Here is a 20,559-nt window from a genome sequence, read left to right as displayed (position 1 = left end):
AATAGCATTAGTCTTTACATTCCGGGTTCATCCATATGTTTCAAAGACGGTTGCTGCAAAGGTTCCCTCTTCCTTTACCTGGCAGAGTAAGATTTTTCTCCCTTTATTAGATCTAGACCAAATAAACCTCTGGTACACTGGGACAAAGAAAATGCCAAACTAGCGAAGCACAGGGCAAGTTTCGGCAGCTGAACGGTCCCGTTGACTCCAGTGTCTGTGCTGTGCCCAAGAGCTGAATATGCTGTTGGACTGGGGTGTATTTCTGAACAAGCCAGTCCTGGTGCCCTGCCACAGATTCACCTCAGGTGGAGTTAAGGCCACTCTGAGTTGTCTCCTTTTCCATGTAAAAAGATTGCCTCTCCTAATAGCTCTTCTGCTATCACATTTATATCCTGTTTTTAAAGCCTACAGCAAAATACAGGTGCCTTATGTTTACCTGCCAGAACAACAGCCAAGCAGCACAGGCTCCTGATCCACTCCATGGTCAAAGGGCAATTTCTGCCAGCGGCATGGAGCCTTTTATACAAGGCAGGGGCACAATAAGCACTTGTACTGATATATCATAAAACCACTGCAAATATTTTCTCACCATTTGTACCTTACATGAGATTAATCGTAACACATGACCCTGGATTTAAGAACATATCTAAGCAGATAAGATGGGATAGAGTCAGCAATTTGTCCACAAGCTTTGCTTAACTTCTGAAATCCAACTTGGAGAATGATTTTCCCATGATTTTTTAGAATTCATAGAAAAAAAAAATTCAGACACCACATTTTTAAACAAACACCTTCAGACAAGCACCTGCCTTCTTCCGATTTCACATTATCCTTTGTCACATACCTAACTTCAGAGTACAAATTAAAAGTTTAGAGAAAAACAGTTGAAGAATTCTCCATTAAAACAAGACACTGATAAGTGTAACCTTTACAAATTCCTTCCAATTACTTGATGACAGGAACTTTCAGAATAAAGGTGTGTTCTATGGTAAGAGCTGGTTTAGGTGGAATGTCTTCCTGGAGGAAGATACCCAGAATCTTTCTATACACACATTCTCTAAGTTTTATGGCTGCCTTCCTGAAACAAGATGTCTGTGCTGTCAAGCATCACCAGAGAAGCACCTGCAAACCAGACTACCTGACAGCAGGCTGCTATTTACTAGGTTTGTAAGGACTCTTGTCCTGCAGTTGCAAACCACAACGTTCTTATGACTCTTACACACACTAAACACACACACTAACACCCCACAACTACCCAGGGCTCCCAGATGACAGCCATGAGTATTCAGCTCAAAAATCAGGGGTCACCAACATGTTGGCATCATTTGTTCATGGCCTTTACCCGCTGGGCCAGGCAAAATAGGGGCCCTCCACAGGTACACAAAGCCTCTCATACGAGTCTTGTATGTAAACCCACTCTCCATTGGGAGTTTTGCTTGAAGGTGTGCTGTAGTCCCAAATCCTGCATGCATGCATCCTTTGAGTAGTCAAAAAGCAAGATAGATAAACACTAATTGATATGGCTGTTATTTATTTTAACTAACCTATACATAGTTCCTTAACAATATGTACCTTTACTTGTTTGTGCCAAAAGTTGGAAAAAAAACAGTAACCTCAGATCACAAGCAGCATTTATTTTCATCTCCTTTCAAGCTGAGCTGAGAAGGAAATTATTTCCCCAAGATCAGGAAAAAGCATCACAACTATATTTTGTTTGACAGACCATATGTAATAAGGTAAGAACTGTCAGTTCTTAGGAACAGGAGCCATCTGCTTTATTTTAACTCTGTACTGTGCTTAGTATGAGGGAATCCTACCAGCATTCCTATCTACCATCAAAACACAAATAATGGCCAACAAGAACACAAACACAGGATACCAGAATAACCTACGGGTTATATTACTCAGCAAGCTACTCCACTGCATTATGTAAAGTTGTGCATTCTACATTCAGGGCCTTTGCAAGGGAAGTGAATTTTTTATAAGCAAGCATGATGAAGAAGTCAAAACCAAGAAGTAGTTCACAGTCACATCTTTATTTAAGCATTACCTACATAAGCTATAATTTACAGACCTGTATTTCCTGGAAAACAAACAAACCAAAACAAACATCAACCAAAAAAAGCTCAATATCCAAACAGTGTATCTCAATCTACGTAAGTCTTTAAAATCTGCAGAATTTACAAATTAATGTTCAAAACAGTTGCGTAAATTATACATCCTCCCTCAATATCCACACTCTAAGGGCTTTAAAAGTCATACAGGCACAAGATAAGATATTTTCTTTGTACAACCATCTATTTACATAGCTTTTTCCAATACAGGTGGTTCAGTTCTCAAAGCCAAGGTTTGCAAAACTGTGTATTTAAAATACATTTAGCAGCATATAAAATTAGATAAAAAGGAAAGACATTTTGCTTTAGAAAAGAAAATGTGAGATGATAGAAACAAATCTGTAAGAAAAATAGATTAAGATATATTTCTGTCATGACACTGAGAACACCTAGTCATTACAGAATACAGGCAAAACACTAATAAAACAAATCCAGTTTATAAGCATTTGAGTTCTAGTCCTGAGCACAAAGTATACATCTGCTGCACAACTTTGGTCAACAAGGATTCTATGCTAACATTAACACAAATCACATGGCATTCTGTTAGCAGGATACAGCTGTGTCAGATAGATGTGTCATTAACAGCTTCTTCACTCCACTTCTCTAACAACAGTGTGAGTGACCTTTAGAATCTTGAAACTGCCTGTCCTAATCAAAGGCTTATTACTGGGACATCATCACTCCCCTGCTACCCTAAAATGCAAACCAGCTAATCATACTGGTGAGTGAAATACAGCAGAGCACTTGTTATATGTTCCAGGTTATAATTTTGAGACACTCATTAGACTGATTTCCAGTTAATTTAAACTGCAAGTATTACATATGCACACAATTCCAGCCATAATACATAGACATATATGTGACCACTGAGACACACGCTGGTTACCAAGAGGTTATTTTTTTCTTAAATACAGTACATATTTTAAGGACAGCAGGTCTAGTGGAAGAGTTCACTCCTAATTGTCAGTTCATTCCAGCCATCAGTGTTTATCTAATAAGCATGCAGCAAACTGCATAGAGTGCACCTCAAATTCAACGATCTATTCCTTTATCCCTATCTTTTCAATTACTGGCAAGATCTTCACTTGCATCTCCTGTATCTGAGATCTGTCCGTCCATGAGGTTTCGAGCTTTCCAGATCCTCACGGTCCGGTCACTGAAAACCAAACCAAAGCAGTATTAGAGAGCTAGGCAATTAAGCTGATGAGGGAGAGGTACTGGGGAGGGAAGGGGGAAGCAGGGAATGAGAAGGAAGCTTTCTTAAAAGCTTGAGTGATTTATTCAGAAAGGCATTGTTGGCAAAATAATATTTCTTTAATGGATATGCAAGGGTCATTCCACTTCCAGGAGATTTTGTAATCTAACAGGTACAACATTTAAAATTCTCTAACCTTAACGCAGCACTGGCTACTACATTTAAGGATCTGGACAAACATAAATATCGTACACCTAAAGAAAGAAAAAATCCTACTCTGCTATTACTTTGTTTTTAAAATACAGCTAATGGTAACAGGCTTAAGTAGACTGACAGAGAACAGGTTCTATCATGTAACTGTTTGCAACTCAGCAGACCACTGCAAACAGTCAGTGCACTACAGAATTAGAGAGATAAACTCAACAGAACAAGGCTACTTCCTGACCATAAAAAAAAGTGTGAAAAGTTATAACGTGTTAAATCGAATAGGACATGAAATTTGCTCTGTTTGCATGAGAGATGACAGTCTATAATAAGGTAAAAAAAGCACAGAACCACGAGACGATACAAAATCTTAATTCCCCCCTCCAAAAAGAACCCTTTGCTGGAAAACATACCTGTGAGGTGATATTCAGAAACCCAGGAGAAGCAAACTATAATTCTGTACTTTTGGTAACAATCATTATTTACACAATTTTAAAGTTTGTGTAAGTAAAACATCACATGGAATATGTTAAAAACTCTATTAGCATAATTAAAAAGTAAAATGGTCTTCTTAAATAGCAATTTATCCTGTGAAAGAGGTGTAAAAGTTATGAATTTCTCAAACATTGAGTTGTGTGACAGGCAAACACTGACTCATGCTTTCATTATAACCCCCTCAAAACCAGCCAGGAAGCAGCAGTCAGGACAGACTTTATCACAGTACAGAGGTTTTCTGACTTGTGCCTTCACTTTGATGTAAATTGTGAATAATACCCCAAGTTCTGGAGGCCTTCACCACAAGGTTACAAGTGCCAAAAGGCTGGGATTTTCTTTTGCTAGTAATAACAAATTTCAGATACATGCATGTTCTAAACTTACCTTACTTGCCTTATCTTTAGACAAACAAAGACACAAGCTTTGTTATCTCTATCCCATCTATTAATGCCCAAGTATAAAAATTTCCCACCAAAGGTGGCAACCTGGCAACTCTGAAATCCTGCTCTAAGACTTGCTTTCAATTCACAAGGCCAGAAGCTTCTGCAAATGGCACTAGAACATAACACAATAGCTTTCTCAGCTCCTGTGCTCAGACTACACCACTAAATGCAGGAGGCAGCAGCAAAGTTAGCTTCCTCCAGAATGAGACATTTTTCTTGGTCAGGTTCCCTGAGGTTTCAGCTACTGAATTTGCTCACTTTAGTGAGAAAGCAAATATTCCAATCAAGGTGTTTAAAGGACAATAGGAAGGCTTGCAAAGCTTCTGCTATATGCCAGCACTTAAAAACAAACAAAACACTCAATCAAACTAAAATCAAACGCATACCATGGCTTTTAGAAAAATTCCCACAGGCCAGGGATCAGTCCTGGCAGTAAAGAGCCCAACTGCAGAGACAAGCTGGTAAAGTTCTCAGCTATTACCAAATTCTACCTGCCATCCTGCAGATCACTGGTATCCAACGTTTCCTGATCATGCATCCCTACCACTAAAATTTTTCTGAGCACACACCCTCATGTGTATTTATTCACTTATAAATGATACACATGTACTATTGAAGTTCTCATATTTTCTTCCTGAAACGCAATGGATCATGTTGCACATCCCCTGGGGTGCATGCACCCCACCTTGGAGATCACTGCAGTAGATTACTAGCATTCAGGCGCATGGACTGGGTCTCCCCATGCTTGCTCTGAAATGACACTGCTGAAGCTCTCCTAAATGCATTTGTGTAGACAGAATTCTATTGGGAGCAATGGAAAAGAAAGATTCATAGAAAAGAAAAACTCACTCTGCAGCTGTGAAAATCTGGCTGGAGTTGGTGCAGATTGCATTGATAGGGCTGTCATGTCCCTTCATCTCCCCAGTGGGTGCGAAGGTATCCACATTCCAGAGCTTGAGGGTGCCTCCTCTGCAGCCGCTGAGCAGAACTGGAGCACCAGGTACCAGGCCAAGAGCACACACCCAGTCTTTATGAGCATTAGGAACTTGCTGGAAAAGAGAAGGCAGGCAAGTCTCACAGGGCTGCAGAAGCTTCTAGAGGAATGAGAGCAGAAATGGCAAAATCCCAAGTTCCAAGCCTGATTCCTGTCCTGCAATAGTTGCTACATGACTCTGGGTATATCCCAGCCCTGCAGCTTCTCCTCCTTTAGAGCAAGAAGGGTGTTATCTTCCAAGAGGCTAATTCTGTACCATGAGTTTGTTTTTCTTTATGAAATAGTACTGCAAAACAAGAAGAAAATCCAATATGTACAGCTGACCATGTGGAACAGAAATTAATTTAGGATGATGCTAAATCTGCGTATGTTCAAATGCATATTTTTGAACAATGTTCAAATGCATATTTGAACATATGGTCTTTGTTTCAGGTCTGTCTACAAACTATAAAACACATAAAAAGAATATCCAGAACTCTGCTTAAAAATATACCAGGGAGACAGAACTATAGATATATTTGCCTTACTCCTTTCTTCTTTTCCCATTATGCATTATAAATTGATGTTGTGATGTAGCACTCAACAACACATTAATTCTTTATCAAGGAAAGACACTCACTAGTATTTTACTGTTAATTCAGAAAGCAAAATGCTGCACAGACCAGCTAAGAATAACATCCATTTGGTACCATCACTGTATAATAGCACAAGTTTGCTATCTTTTAAGGGGACCAAGAATAGCTCTTCTCCAGTTCACTTTGGTAGGAACCGCTTTGCTTTGCTGCATTTCACATATTAGGAAGTACATTCAGCTTTCTAGGATCATCATGACATTTTATCTATAACATATACTGCTATCACAACACTGATGGTCGGGTCCTGCAGCACTTCATGAAACTGGGAGGAGGAGTGGTTCTTATAAATCTCAATTTTTGTCACAGCAGTGTTTTGTGGCTTGGGATGTATTACAGCAAGTGAATCCCCATCTCCAAATTCTTTTGAATAGCATTCACCAATTACAGGGGATCAGACCTGCTTAACACATGTATGCCAAAACAGAACCTCTGTTGAAATGTAAGCATTTATAATTTAAAGCAGCTCAGCTCTGTTTCAGGTTGATCTTCCCTCATCTAGAACAGTCAAGTGTACAGGACAAAAGAAAGTTGCAACAACAGAAATTCTATCTGGATATGAGTGGAGGCAAATTCATAGACGAGTAGCTTAAGGAGTGCAATGTGTTGCCCAGAGCAGCTCTGCAGTCTGTGACCTTAGAGATTTTGAGACCTCAGATGGGCAAAGCCTTTCATAACCGGACCTAACTACAGTCAGCCTTGCTTGGACCAAATTTGCAATGTGTGACCTCCAGGGGACCCATTCATCCTGAATTACCCCTCAAATAAGCACTTCTCTTAAAAGACAGTGAATAAAAATTGTTTTGTCAAATGCTTTAGCCTCACCCCCTTGAAAAATACATACTTCGTAGAAATAAAAAGAAGGAAGCTTGAGATCTTTTAAGTTAAGCTCTACTTTTAAAGCCAACAGAGGAACATGAAGTATAGAACTTATGAACATACACCAAAAGAAAATTAAGGAATACAACTAGTCCACTAATACATGCAACTTCACCCCACTCCTGTATTCATTCTGATGTTAAATTAATTGCAATAGCAAAAGTGCATATGGCAGAAAATTTTAATGAGCCTAAAATGCAAGACTGAAGACCCTAAATACAATTTCAATAAAGTCATTCTGAGAATACAAAATGTTTCCTGTTCCTATGCTCCTGCTGTTCTTTCTAACAAGATGCTTAATGCATTCCCCTAGACAGACAGATAAGATGTCCCAAGCCCAATGTCAAGGCCAAGTGAACATTTTCTGCAAGAAGCTGGATTTCTGAATCCTTATTTTAAATGTGAAGTCTTAGTAGTATTCTGAAAAGGAACTGACACCTGATTAGACAATTTTGAAAAAAGGTCCAGAAAACTGTATTTATGGAATACTAAGTACACAGAACTTATTGAAGGTGACCAGTCCATTATTCTCTCATGTCTCAAAACTTTAATCGTCTATTTCCTTGCTATCAGTCTGCACGTTAAATGCACAAACAGACATGCCCTTCCTCTCTCCAAAAATTATTAAATGATTGGTATCTAACCAAACCTTTGCAAAACCAACAGTATTTTCTGACATTTGTTTTTCTGCCTTCCATTTCTCAGACAGTCTCAAATAACTCTCTCTCTACCTCAACCGCCTCTCACAAGACCTAGAAGAATAGCCTGGCTTGCAGCAAGTAGCCAGAGTTCTCCATGTCAAACAAATTACAATGAGCTTCAAAGTTTCCCTAGATGCGAGGTCCTTCTTGCCTGCTTTTCCTTCTTTTTTTTTTCCCCAGTGAAAGCTTACAGCAAATATCTTCTAACAGCAGATTGTTTTGTGCATGTTGTAAACACTACATAGCAAAAGGCTGGGTGGAGTGAGGTAGGTTGTAAACCCTCTTCACAAGAAAACATTCTGTAGCCTAATCTCAAGCATTGTTTGTCATTGAGTTCTCAGTCCAAAATTCACCAACTTGTCAATGACAGGGATGATACCCAATGGTTTCAATCACAGCGGAGGCAAGTGCTGCCTACATACCAAAGCAAAAAAAAAAACAAAACCCACAAGCCCTCTACTTGAGCATTTCCTGATGCTACATTCACTTAAAATAAAAGCAACTGCATTCCTAGTGCAAAGATCAAGTACGTTATTGACTTCTTTCTTAGTGCTCTGTGCCTTCCCTATTAAAAACATCAGTATCTAAAGTGAATAGTCATTGTATAAGCCTGCACATTTACACAGCCTGAGCACAGTTGTACAGCAGGACTGTCACATTAGCCACGTATTTTTTTTTGCATTACCTGAAGAAGGTCTTTTTGAGCCAAATCCCATTTCTTAATGCCATTATCTCTGGATCCACTAAAAAGGTTGTCTCCCATAATAGCAAGTGCTTCAATGCCATCATAATGAGGAGGTTCAAAATTGTGTGTAGGACTTACGCTTCCAAGAGCCCCTTCAGTCACATCAAACATCTAAAATAAATAAATACATGATTAAATATGTTTCACAAACTTATCTGCTATCTAACCAGCTTGGAAAACATGCAGTGAATAACTTCCAGGGGAAAACTTCTTACAGGCCACTGTATCATGATGTATATTTGATAGAACTTATCTACAAGAACCATTCCTTTCTCCTCTTTTACCTCTTGCCTGAAGCAGGAATTCTTCACCGACTTCAGAGAAGACTGCTCTTGGAAGAAGTGTTACTATTTGATTATTAAATACACAATATCAGAGGAGCCTATATTACACTGTGTGATGGGCTGATTATGGTAAACATGACTTAGAGTGGGAGAATTGCACAGGCAGCTGTAGGAAGAGGCATTAATATATTTTTCTGGGCAAGGTGTTTTGTCAAGGGTTACATACCATTACAGGCTGACACTTTCCATGGACTAGACATACCTTTCTCCCTGCCTGTGCTCCAAGAACAGGGTCTTAAGGTTCAAGTGGGGCCATTTTAACTATTTAAGGAATAATCAGGTCTTTGTCCCTAGGACAGCAGTGTAAGCAATCCTGTTTCATATCGCATTGGAGTGAGCCAGAACTCACCCATTTAGACTGAGCTGAGAAGGAAAAGATGAGCAGTAACTTATTAAACCACTACCTCCGTTTCACAAGCAAATGTCAGACTTCATCCTCTACTATTTGCTCTTCATTGACCTTTTAAAATGAATCAGCTTGGCAGTAAAAAAGGGACAGCTTGGTAGGGTGAAAGAATACCTTTGGTGAGTTAAAGGTATTTGAAAAGTTACTGCAGTCAATTAACATGCATCAGTTCCAGCTGTAAGAAAAATCTTCAATAATACATCAGAAAAATCAAGCACTTTGACAGAGGGGATGAATATTCCTGGCTCAGGTGACATGAGGGTGCCTTCCTGTGGCAGGGGAAAGCAGTATCTCTGACCAGACCTACTACAGTATCTGTGACAGACCTACCCATGCGGAAAAGCACTGAGAACTCCCAAACTGCTGTACTGGCCACGCACATACAGATTGCTTGTACTGTCCAAAGTGGCCTGACAATTCTGGAGGCATTCACCTTGCAGAACAGCCACTGCTGTGCAGCACATGCACATGGCCAAAATATCTGTGGATATTCTAGTGATGAAAGTCAAGAGGCAGGTGGCCTCATGAGGATTTATGTAGCCTGCCCACAGCAAGCAAGAATGGCAGATAAAGCCCTCTGGCTGCTGACAGCTGTTTTCAAAAAGCCCCTCTACCTCCTTGCTTGTCACATGAGTTGGCAGCATGACAAAATTGCATTTACGTGATCACATCCTGTGCCCCCACTCATTAATGTGCCAGGATGGTAGTTCTTAACTAACCCAATATTCTGAACTATGCAGAGAAGCAATTATTAGAGTGCTTCACTGGGCCCATTGGCTGAGATGTACTGACTTCTCTCTCCTCCCCCACTTAAGCAAGAGCCTGGGCTAGACCTCAGACCATCTTCTGTGGGGAGCAGTGTCTCTGCTGAAGAAATCAGGTCTGCAATCCAAAACAGAAGCATTGACTTAAAATACTTCAAAGAGCTAAATGTTCCTTAAAAGTAGGTGTTAACAAATATTTTCACAATACTTCATACACCTGATGTCCAACTCACTGGGGATTAAGAAAAAGTTTAACTACAGACAAGCATCTACCCTTACTCCACCATGAAAGAAAATCAGCACTGACAGGATGAGAATTTAGGAAGTCTGAACATTATTTGTAATCTGTAACTGATGACAGAAGTTTCATCTTAGCTATCACATTCTAGATGTGGAGATGCAAGTCACTTCTGCTGAGGTCTGCAAATAAGTAAATACCAGTGATTTACCTTTATATAATGATCCTTTGAACCAGTGACAATAAGATCTTGTCCATTGGAAATTCGATCTACAGTAAGGCACATAACAGGACCCTGGTGACCAGTTAGCTTTCCTGTAGACTGAAATCTTCAAGGATAAGGGAAGAAATGAGGATTTGTTATTTCTTCCCATATATCCAATACAGTCTATAGCACAGTTCTACCAGAATGGATCTGTTTTTCCTTATGTCTTCACTGTTCATTCTCTGGTTTACACACCACCTATTGCTCATATCCATGGGTGTTAAATTTATGTCAAATGTAAACAAAAGCTTCTACTTATGTAAAATACTAATTAAAAAAATTAAAGCTAAATCACATGCCTCAAAGTATTCTCTACATTCTGAACGCCTTTGGGTGTGAGTTCTGCTTGGAAAACTGCTATCATAGTGTGGCTATCATAGCCCCATGTTATATTACATTGCATCAATTAGCTTTCGTCATCTTATCAACAATCACTAGTCAGGATTCATGCATCCATCACCTTACAAGTGCCTGTTAAACAAAATCTTGTGGTTTTCCAATAATCTTTCTGAAACAATTCACCATAACCTTAACACAAGGAAATCATGAGCACCTCCATTATCTCAGTAACCATGACAGCATGAATTAGTTGATTCATATCTTGACCATATTTTGACAAAGTTACAGACATTACCATAAACAGGAAACACTTCATTCACTGTTTCGTATGTACACATAACTACCTCAAGAACAGTCTCTTCTGCTTGCATTCAGTACCTTTTCAGGTCCCACATCCTCACTGAGTTTCCAGCAGCTGCATAGAGGAATGTACCAGTTGGATTTAGTGCAATCTGATTGATCTGGTTCTCTCCAGCTGGGATAGTGACTGTTCTGTTAGTACTTCCTGAACACACATCACCAGGCATTGCTTGGCCTGAAGACCTGAGTACAGGGAGAAATGAGGAAATGAAAAACACAAACCTCCTGTATTTTATTCTCCCTGCTTTGCATGCTGTCTAAAAACAAACCTACTTACCTGAGCAAAAAGGCTATAAGCCTTTTTAATTAATGAATGAATACTGAACATTTGATAAAAGACTACAGGCATAAATGTAAAGTGGTTTGTGTTTTCATATATTACCAATGCACCATACAGGCTAAGCCTGAACATATAAAGAAAGCTTCTAGCCACAAGAGTGTATTTAAACTACACTGTGCTGCACTATCAAATTAAATCTAATAAAAATCTATCTAAAATTAAGACTTATTTGGCATTTGAGGTTTAGCATACTTACGTCAATGTCCGAATACACTTAGCAGAATCTCTGATGTCCCACACCTTGATATAGGAGGTTGAGACTGTGAAGACCAGGCTAGTGTAGTTGCAATATTTTACAGAAACAACATTATTTGGATGACCTCCTAGAGACATAATCTCCTGTCCAGTTACCAGATTCCAGACTTTGCAGGTACGATCTAATAAGAGACAAAAAAAAAAGGGGAAACAAAATTAATTAATTTCATCTCAAGGAAAGTGAAGATACAGACAGTTTAGAGGCTGTGAAGTTTGGATGATGACAGATGAAGAGGAGAACCCAATTTTTAGTTCAAAAATTCTTCATTAAGAGCATCATTCAGGAGCGGTTTTGAGGTTCAGCATGACAGTACTGACTGCCACAACAAAACTACAAAGGTGAGAAGTGATCAGAACTATTTGGTGCTCTAGGAGCATCTAAAAATGCCAGTATAAGTGCTTTAGTCACAGTTTTCATTGACTGGCAAAGGACTTTAAATACTGCAGCATTTTGTGTACTAAAATCCCAAATGCATGGAAGCATTCAAGAATTTTTCAACACAGATGGAGAGGACAGGAAAATTGCCTTGTACCATATTTGCATCACTCCACATATTTTACAAGTACATTTTTACTGGAATAATTACTAGGAGGATGAAGAGAAATATCAACTAAGCAAAATTTATTGAAGTTAAATATACACATCCTTTTTTGCATTTGTATACGCTTGCCCAAATGCCAAAACATTGGCTTCAAACTTACAAGACCAAAAGGTTTCCAATTCACTATAACAGTGTGCCTTAGTATTTTTAAACAGCCACCTAGCAGGATAACCATAAGGAACATACCTAATTATTAGCAGTGGAAAACCTGCATCTGATGGGGTTATCTCCATGTTAATATAGGGATAAAAAGAATGCCCTGAAATTTCAGAGTTTATCTATTATGTGAACTAGTGAAAATGAGAGTCTCCCTGTCAGTAGGCATTAACTTCCCCCAGCCACCACTCTAGTTCATCTTTGCTTTGATACTTCAGGACAGAAAAAAACCCAAACAAATAAAGAATCACAGATTACCACACAGGTTCTATTTGGGAGAAAATAAGTCTGCTATAGTTCCAGCTGCACAACTAAGAATATAGCAAGTCTTTTACCATAAGTCCCTTATATGAAAAGGCTCAGGGAAAAAGAAGAGAACATGAAAATCACTTTTTGGGTGATATGAAAAGTAACTGTTAATGTCTGGTTATGTTATCTTCAAGCCAAACTAAGTGATTACAGTGGAAAGCCACCAAAGTGTTTTTTTTTTCAAAACCACTGTTTTCCAGCAGCTGGAAGAGTTCATAGATTGTCTAATCCATTCAGTAAAGAGTTAAGTGACTTCTAAAATTCCAGTCCCTCTCATAACAGCCGATGACACGCACAACAGATAGGCAATGAGATACACAGGGGAAGAAGAAAACAGCCTTAGCTCTGCTTGAAGAAACTATGCCATGAAGACTATTCAAACTCCTTAGGCAACACAGTTAAGGATGTGCTAATTCCAAGCTCTAACCCTACCCCGAGGCTATTTGCATGTCATGTGTGCATGTGTTACCATGATTGGCTTCATCATATCACTCAACAAATATTAATGTTACTCTTGACAGTACTTTTTCCACTACAACTAAACAGCCAAATACTACACATTGGAATTAAAAACCTGTAGGTAATTACCGTAAATCTTTCTTCAGCTTATGCCACAAAACGGATCCTCACTATTTTTCACTGTGTTTACAGCACTAAGCACAAACTGAGAACTTCAAAATACCCTAGGCTGCCAAAGCACCCTCTGATGCCAGCATGGATACATGGAGCTTGCCTAACCTTTAGATCCGGTGAAGAGAAGATCATCAGTTGCATCAACAGAAAGCACAGCCTTGGTATGTCCTTCAGCTGTATAGATACATTGAAGTGGGGATGAGCGGATGCATTTTGAAGCAGGGAATGGGTTAATTACCCCCCTAAAGAAAAGAAGAGAATGTGAGTTTGGTATAGTAGCATACAGATAAAATTAATTTCCTTAAATGTAGGGGAAAAAAAAAACCAACATTTTTTTTACATGTGAGGGCAGAACAGCTGAATGCATTTCATAAACTATGTAAGGATTTTTACTATTTAGCTTCAACAGGTATCAACTCTGGACTATCAGTTAAAGGAAACCACATACAAAAATGAAGAAATGAAAAGACAAGATGCTGAATGCTGGCTACATGGGAAAGTGTGTAATGCTAAAAAAAATCCAGGATGCTTAAAGCTCCTGGATGCCTAGGACCACCCTTAAGACTGCAGATTGCATAAAGACATCTTAGTTTTAATACCACATTGAAAAATGAAGCAAACATGATGTACGCTGCCAATTACAATCTCAGAAGGCACATCACACCAACTGCCTTCTGAAGGCAGGCTTGGAGAGCTACTGCCCATTTGTATACCTAAGGAAGGTTACTACTGCACCCCATACACAGCTCCACACTAGTACTCAAATGGCTGAAAGCAAGGATGGCTGGAGCACAGATACCCCAGTGGGAATCATCCTGGGGATTTACAGCTAGTTCTGTGGTGATGACAAAACACTAACTCAGCCACTAACTTCATCACCAAACAGGAATTATTAGCAATCTAAAATGACACACATACAACTGCATATACACGAACCCCATGAATTTCTGTGAAGTGTAGAAAAGCCTCAAGGTAATGCCCAAAACATGCAACACAACGTTATGACCTGGGCAACTTGTAGTTAAGACTCACTGTAATCCTCATCTGGAGATTACACACACAACTATGAGGAAAAAGATTTAAGCCATAGCCCTATCTCACAAAAAATGAGTGTCAGATGCTTTAGGAAAGTGTAAAACATCCATAATATTGCCGAGAAGCTTGCTGCAGGAAGGAAAATGCCCTTCATGATACTAACTCTGTGACAGCTAATCTAGCAGTCTTAGAAATTATTATTTTATACATTTTTACTGCTTGGGACATCTTCATTCATATAATTCCTTACTCCTCTGCAATCCTTTTATAGCTCTTACTAATACTGCTTTAAATTGTTTGACACTAACTTCCTCATATCAAAAAGGTATTCATCTTCCGATCTGCACCTTTTTATGTTTCCAGGAATAGAGAAACAAATTATTATTAATTTAGGTCTCTATACTTTGTTTTTGAACATCACACAAAACTCCTTTGTTTTTCTCTGTAGTACTCTCTAGCAGATCATGCTGCCTGTAGACCGAGTTATTCCTACTTCTGTCCTCACCCACTCTTTCCCTTGACAAGCCATCTAAAATGTATGTTCCAGAGCTTTTTATCTACCTATGTGCAGTCCTTTGAAATCTAAGCAGAAAAAATCCTATGACTGCTACAATGACCAGACAAAGCCACCATCACATTACTATTAGTCCTTTGACTGTCCTTCTCTTGATAAACTGATTTTTCACCAAGTACCAAAATGCTAAGAAACAGTTTTCAACTACGAGTGGGGATATTTCTCTTAAGCCACTGTGCGTTCTGTCAGGAAGACATAATGAAAAACCTACTCACTTTTATTTACACTGTGATTTAATTTTGAGTGATTAAAGCATAGAACTGAATGAGGAAAAGAAAGAAGCATATAAAACCTAAGAAAATGCCTGCTCCTCTTAATAAAGAAAGAATATGTCAAAGGAAAGGTTTACACCATACTTTATTTGAAAATAAAAACTGACATGCTCACAGAGATAACAACCACCCTAAAAAAGGAGAGGGGGAAGACATGCTTGACCAAAATGTCAAATTTTTACACTTCTGGCATAAGCAAGAAGAGGTAAAATGCACAAGGACCAGGAAAAATCATGCAGCAAAATGAAACTTTCTAAGAACTGAAATAGCTTCAGTGAGAGATGCCAAGAAAACAGAAAAGAGAAAGAGAGAGTACCTGTGTACCTCCGACAGAGAGGAATCACTTTCATCAGACCTACAATCAACAGTGGTGGAATTGTGAGGAGAAAGAATATAGGTATCAGCAAAGTAATGCCTCCATATGAGAAGAACAAACAGCAGCATGGCCAATTCAGGAAAAGCAATGCAAATCCAGATAGAGTATGCAGCATTGCTCAGGGTGTACCTTAAACCCACGATAATACAGGAGGGATGGAATAACAGTGTTAAATAGCACTCTCAGCAGTAAGCAGCACTGGCAGAACCCATGAAGCTGAGCAACACCAGCTGAGCCATTTCTTATTTTCCCAACATTTTCTTACAGGAGAAAAAGCAACAAAGAAGATGAATGCATAATTTAACCTCTGTAACATAATGCTTATTGAAAATATCAAAAGGAAAAAAATCTGAACATCCATAGAAGAAATATCTAAAATTTTAATAATAAAAATATACATATTAATAGCCCACTGGAATAACAAGAATACTTTGCAAACAGTGCTTAGTTCAAAAGTCCTTCACCTCTCATTTTCAAAACCATTTAAAAATAAGAACCCAGAAAACATGCAAGGAGAAACTCCCCCCAGACATGAACATTTGCAGTATATCTGAAGATGTCCTTCCTTTCCAATGCAAATCAAACAGATTCAGCAGTTTCAATTTGACTTCCAAGTCAGTCCAGAGAAAACGAAAAGGGTTAGGTGGGAGTTAGCAGTGAGAAAGGTATCATAGCTGAGATAAAATTAAAAAGCACAGTTAAACCACTGAAAGCCTTGCAAGCTACTGCTTGGTATATGGTGACCACTGGAAAAAAACAAAGTTTTTTATAAAACAATGGTGTAAATAGACAAGAGCAATGACTTGTCTTGCCACAGTCAGAACTACAGGTTTATTCTACATCTGAGTTGCAGTTCACAAGCACTGCATGGCATTGGTATCAGTACTGAAACCTGCAATAAAGATTTTTCTCCAGTCAAGTCCACTACAGTTTGGAGTAAGACTTCTAACAGATGCCTAACACGCAAGGAAACTGAACTGCTCTTCTAAACAAAGCATATCATCTGCTCCTCCATGTGACCTCCTAAAGTCAAGCTGTTCAATAATTTGGATAACTTCTAAACAACTGTGTTCTAGCCATTTAAATGTCCCATCCTCCAGGGTGCTGGTGTGACAGCACTTGGAGCAATGTTGGAGTAATTAACTCTCAAAAGCACCGTTTCATAAAAGGTCAGTTAAATCCTGTTTCCAAGTGTAAACACACACAGAAATACACATACATCTAAGAATTCTACCATTCTTTTCTATTTGGGGTTTAAAACTACAACTAGCAAGTGTAGCCTAGAAAACAGGAAACAAGGTTCAGCAGGAAATTGCTTTTCTTGAATTTTTACAATGATTCCATGAAAGTTTAAAATCTTTTCTTTGAAAACTACACAAAACCACGAGAAACGCCTCCTCCTGTCTTGCAGGAGAAGGGAAAAATATCTACCAGATACTACACTGATAACTTGAGTGCACTTTGCAATTCCCTGGTTGGGGGCTGAGGCTTCCCTCTGTGACTTACTTATCCTGCTGAACTGATGTGTTTCCCTGAGAAACAGTAAGACGACTAAAAACATTCATTTCATTACGGGGCCGGCTTGGTGGGGAAGTAGGAGGTGACAGACTAGCCTCTGGGGCTCCAGAATCTGAGCTACAAGAAAAAAAGAACATCTTCTTTAACAGGTTATGAATTGTTAGAGAAGTTAAATGCAACATGCCCCAAAAGTTAGATGCTCTTAAGCAGATAAATAAAATTATAATGCTAGCTACAGACATTTCCCAGAGAAGGCAATAAACTTAAGACTACAAAGTGCTGCAAAGTGCAAGCTGGCACAGTGTTCGAAGTTTAAGTGCTAACAGTGAAAGCTCCAGGCAGAAAACACACAACACATATGTAGAACGAGTTCTTATAAAACTGCAGTTTCTTGGAGAAATGGATGAGTCCCATTTAAAAGGGGAAAAAGAAAAAGTCATTTGCAAATGCTTCAAAGGACTCTTTCACAGGGCTCTGCTCCTAAGGTATTCTGTACAGAAAAATATTCTGGGAAAAACAACCAAAAATCAAACAAACAAAAAACCCCACCCCAACCCCAAAACCACACAGAAGTTGGGCAGCAATTTCACTGCCAACAAAAAAACTGTGCAAAATTTAACAAATCAAAGATAGAGATTTATATTTCAATAAAATATACCCAAGGCTTAAATTATGTCAGAGAAAATAAGTTTAGAAGAATCTTACAGTTTTTGTTCTTTTGCCTTTGTCTTTTCCATTGTTTTTTCATAGGCTTTTCTCTTTGCTAAAGGTGAAGGCTCAGGCATCTTCTTCTCTGACAAGGATGGCTGTCTGGAACTAAAGCAAGAGCAATCATTAACTTACTCCAAGGCCCTTTACAAACTTGATTTGCTTACGTTAGCTGTCATTCTGAAATTTGAAATACTGCAGAATGTACTTCAGTTATTATTGCCTCTCTTGAATCTGTAGACTCTAAATTTGTTTTCACATTTTAACATAAAAATACACAAAGTTTATTAATGTTCACAGTTCATCCAGATACTGAATAAGCAAAGGAGATCTATTAGTTCAATAACAAAAAGAACCAACTAAAAGAAACAGTGGAATATGCATCTCAAATTAAGGCCACGGAGAAAATGGACGGTCTGACTAAGATCTAAAATTTCAGATTCCATCACTTTCATCTACAATAGGCCACTTAGAGACATGAAGGACAGAGAAATCAGAATGACTCTTACATATGGACTGGGCTTTGGGCAACCTGGTCTAGTGGAAGGTGTCCCTGCACATGGCAGGGGGGGTGGAAATAGTTGATCTGTAAGGTCCCTTCCAACCCAAACCATTCTATGATTCTATGATATGAGTTAAATCTTGCATTAACATGTTCATTTTTCAATATCGAATTCTAAATTAGGTACTGAGAAAAAGCGTTTCCCACTGACAGCCTAATTATTGTAACATTGCTTCTTTTTGTTCTGTGCTCCCTTCCTCCTTACTTTGCATCCCCTCCTTTGTTTCTCTAGCTCTTGCCCTGAAATCATTCCAGTTCATAGTCACTGTGTTCTCACAGCCTTCTACTCCCCATTAAAAACAGCAAAAAAGTCAAGACTGCAATATTAATGCTGACACCCAAATGTAATCATTTCACCGCAGTCAGATTAAAAAATATAAGAAGGGAATCTAGGTGGTCTCCACTGTTCCGAACTCCTGCATCTCACCAGCTGGGCGATCAGAAAAGCAATATTTCCTTTTGTTTATATTTTTTTCCACGTGGTTAGAAAGTGTTTCTGAAAATGTAAGGATCAGAAAGTACTTTTGTGCCACACAACTTTATTAAGCAAAGTTTAGTCGGTAGGCTACCTGCCTCACACAGTTGCTAGGCTCTGGTCTCAGAGCTTTACTGGCCTAGGAGCTTGCCCATACAATCCCACACCCCCTGCCACTCATGACTGTCCAGCCTCGGGGAAAATCTCTTGCCAGTCCTCCTATATTGTCATTTCACCTTAGACAAGACCAGAGCCTGGCACTGCTTAACTTTTGAGATCAGATCAAATAGGGCGTTCTCAGGGTAGTATGGCCATGGGTAAAACACACTGTACGTGTGGCAACATGCTGCATCATTTCTATGTGATAAAAGCTTTATTAGTTTCCCTGGAGAGGAAGTCTGTGCTATATAAAAATCCACCTAGAGACTGTCATGCAAAATGACATTATTTAACAAGGACAGCACAACCAGGAACAGCTCTTTTGACTCAAGTACCTGACACTGACTGTCTCAAGCTATCACACACACACTGAACACAAACTGTAGCTTGAAAGTGAAGGTCCTACCTGTAGGGCCTGGTGCCAAGAACTGTACCCAAGTGCAGACCCTAGAGCTCCCCCAAGGTCTTTCAAGACACAAGAAAAGGAGGACAAGTGATAACCTGTCTGGTTTTGCACAAAAGCCTAGCAGCCAAAGTACACAAAAAGAAGAAGGTTGGTTCAATACCCTTCTCAAGGCCCGAGCACTAATGTCTGTACAAGGGTCCCTCACTGCTAGACAAATTCTGCAAAGAAAAAAAGAGGTGGAATATGCCACACTCCTTCCCTCTCTTTATGCTGGACCAGTATGCATTTAAGAATGCAAAAGTCCTGGAGTCACAAGGCAAATCCTATGATGAGCCTGATAGCTAAACCTTTCAGCAAGGATGACAAATGAGTTACAGTTTCCACTGCCATAGTTGCCTATGTGACTAGCATGTAGCTACTAGGTTAAATAAACCACATCAGAAACTAGAACCCAAGTTCCTCTGCCTCATACCAATATCCTGCATACTGAGACATGGACCTAGCTCCCTCTTGCTCCCTTTCCATCTGCCCGTTGAGTCTTCCATCTTTGATTCCACACTGTGGACTGATTGTGGGAATTTTTGATGACTTATCTGATAAAACATGATCAATAACAAACCAAAATACATGTGAGGCCTACTGCTAACTGATTTATAACTGATTAATATAACTGATATATTACTGAATGTGTAACTCTCTAATGCTCACAGAACAGAGTTTTGGGAAAATTTTGGTTTGCCTCACTGCTGGCTAACTTTCATAAATGGATACATTCTAGAAGATGGAGTGAGGCAAAAGCTGGTATTACCTGAGTCTTGGAATCCAGGTCAAAACACTTGACGTTTTAAATCTTGAAGCTTCAAAAATCTCTAGTGATCTCACACTAACTGCTAAAACAAGTGGATTTCTCCACCTATCCTCACCCCCAGGAGCATTCTTTCCAAGCAGATCCTATGTGTAAAATGCACTGAAGCCATCAGCATGGATTAATAATTGCTGCCAGCAGTGTTTTACAGCTCATGATTGCCACCTCAAGCACATGCTAGAAATACATAGTAAAA

At 39.1% G+C, this 20,559-nt stretch overlaps 2 protein-coding genes across 11 annotated transcripts in view; both read right to left on the bottom strand.

Moving 5' to 3' along the window:
- LOC133276559 (sucrase-isomaltase, intestinal-like) overlaps positions 1-569 on the bottom strand; it is a 58,379-nt gene extending 57,810 nt beyond the window's left edge. Inside the window, exon 1 of the mRNA XM_061467467.1 lies at positions 437-569. Coding sequence (XP_061323451.1) covers positions 437-482 — 46 coding nt within the window. The 5' untranslated portion in view covers positions 483-569. The remainder of the gene's footprint in view (positions 1-436) is intronic.
- Positions 570-2,017: 1,448 nt separating this feature from the next.
- Positions 2,018-20,559, bottom strand: part of KIF21A (kinesin family member 21A) — a 90,868-nt gene continuing 72,326 nt past the window's right edge. For 5 of the 10 annotated variants that reach the window (XM_061467456.1, XM_061467457.1, XM_061467459.1 and 2 more), the window contains 10 exons: positions 17,894-18,004; positions 17,177-17,305; positions 15,611-15,649; positions 13,519-13,655; positions 11,655-11,835; positions 11,137-11,301; positions 10,366-10,483; positions 8,343-8,513; positions 5,301-5,500; positions 2,018-3,270 (listed from right to left, as the gene is read on the bottom strand). In XM_061467456.1, coding sequence (XP_061323440.1) covers positions 3,177-3,270; positions 5,301-5,500; positions 8,343-8,513; positions 10,366-10,483; positions 11,137-11,301; positions 11,655-11,835; positions 13,519-13,655; positions 15,611-15,649; positions 17,177-17,305; positions 17,894-18,004 — 1,345 coding nt within the window. In that variant the 3' untranslated portion in view covers positions 2,018-3,176. The remainder of the gene's footprint in view (positions 3,271-5,300; positions 5,501-8,342; positions 8,514-10,365; positions 10,484-11,136; positions 11,302-11,654; positions 11,836-13,518; positions 13,656-15,610; positions 15,650-17,176; positions 17,306-17,893; positions 18,005-20,559) is intronic. The other 5 variants (XM_061467458.1, XM_061467466.1, XM_061467461.1 and 2 more) reach the window with 3 other exon arrangements.

This window comes from Pezoporus flaviventris, unplaced genomic scaffold (genome assembly GCF_033815535.1).
Source record: "Pezoporus flaviventris isolate CSIRO_AGI_PZ_B2104156 unplaced genomic scaffold, CSIRO_AGI_Pfla_v1 ptg000045l, whole genome shotgun sequence".
NCBI lineage: Eukaryota > Metazoa > Chordata > Aves > Psittaciformes > Psittacidae > Pezoporus > Pezoporus flaviventris.
Note: the sequence above shows the minus strand (reverse complement) of the source record. Positions and strands in the feature narration are given on the sequence as shown.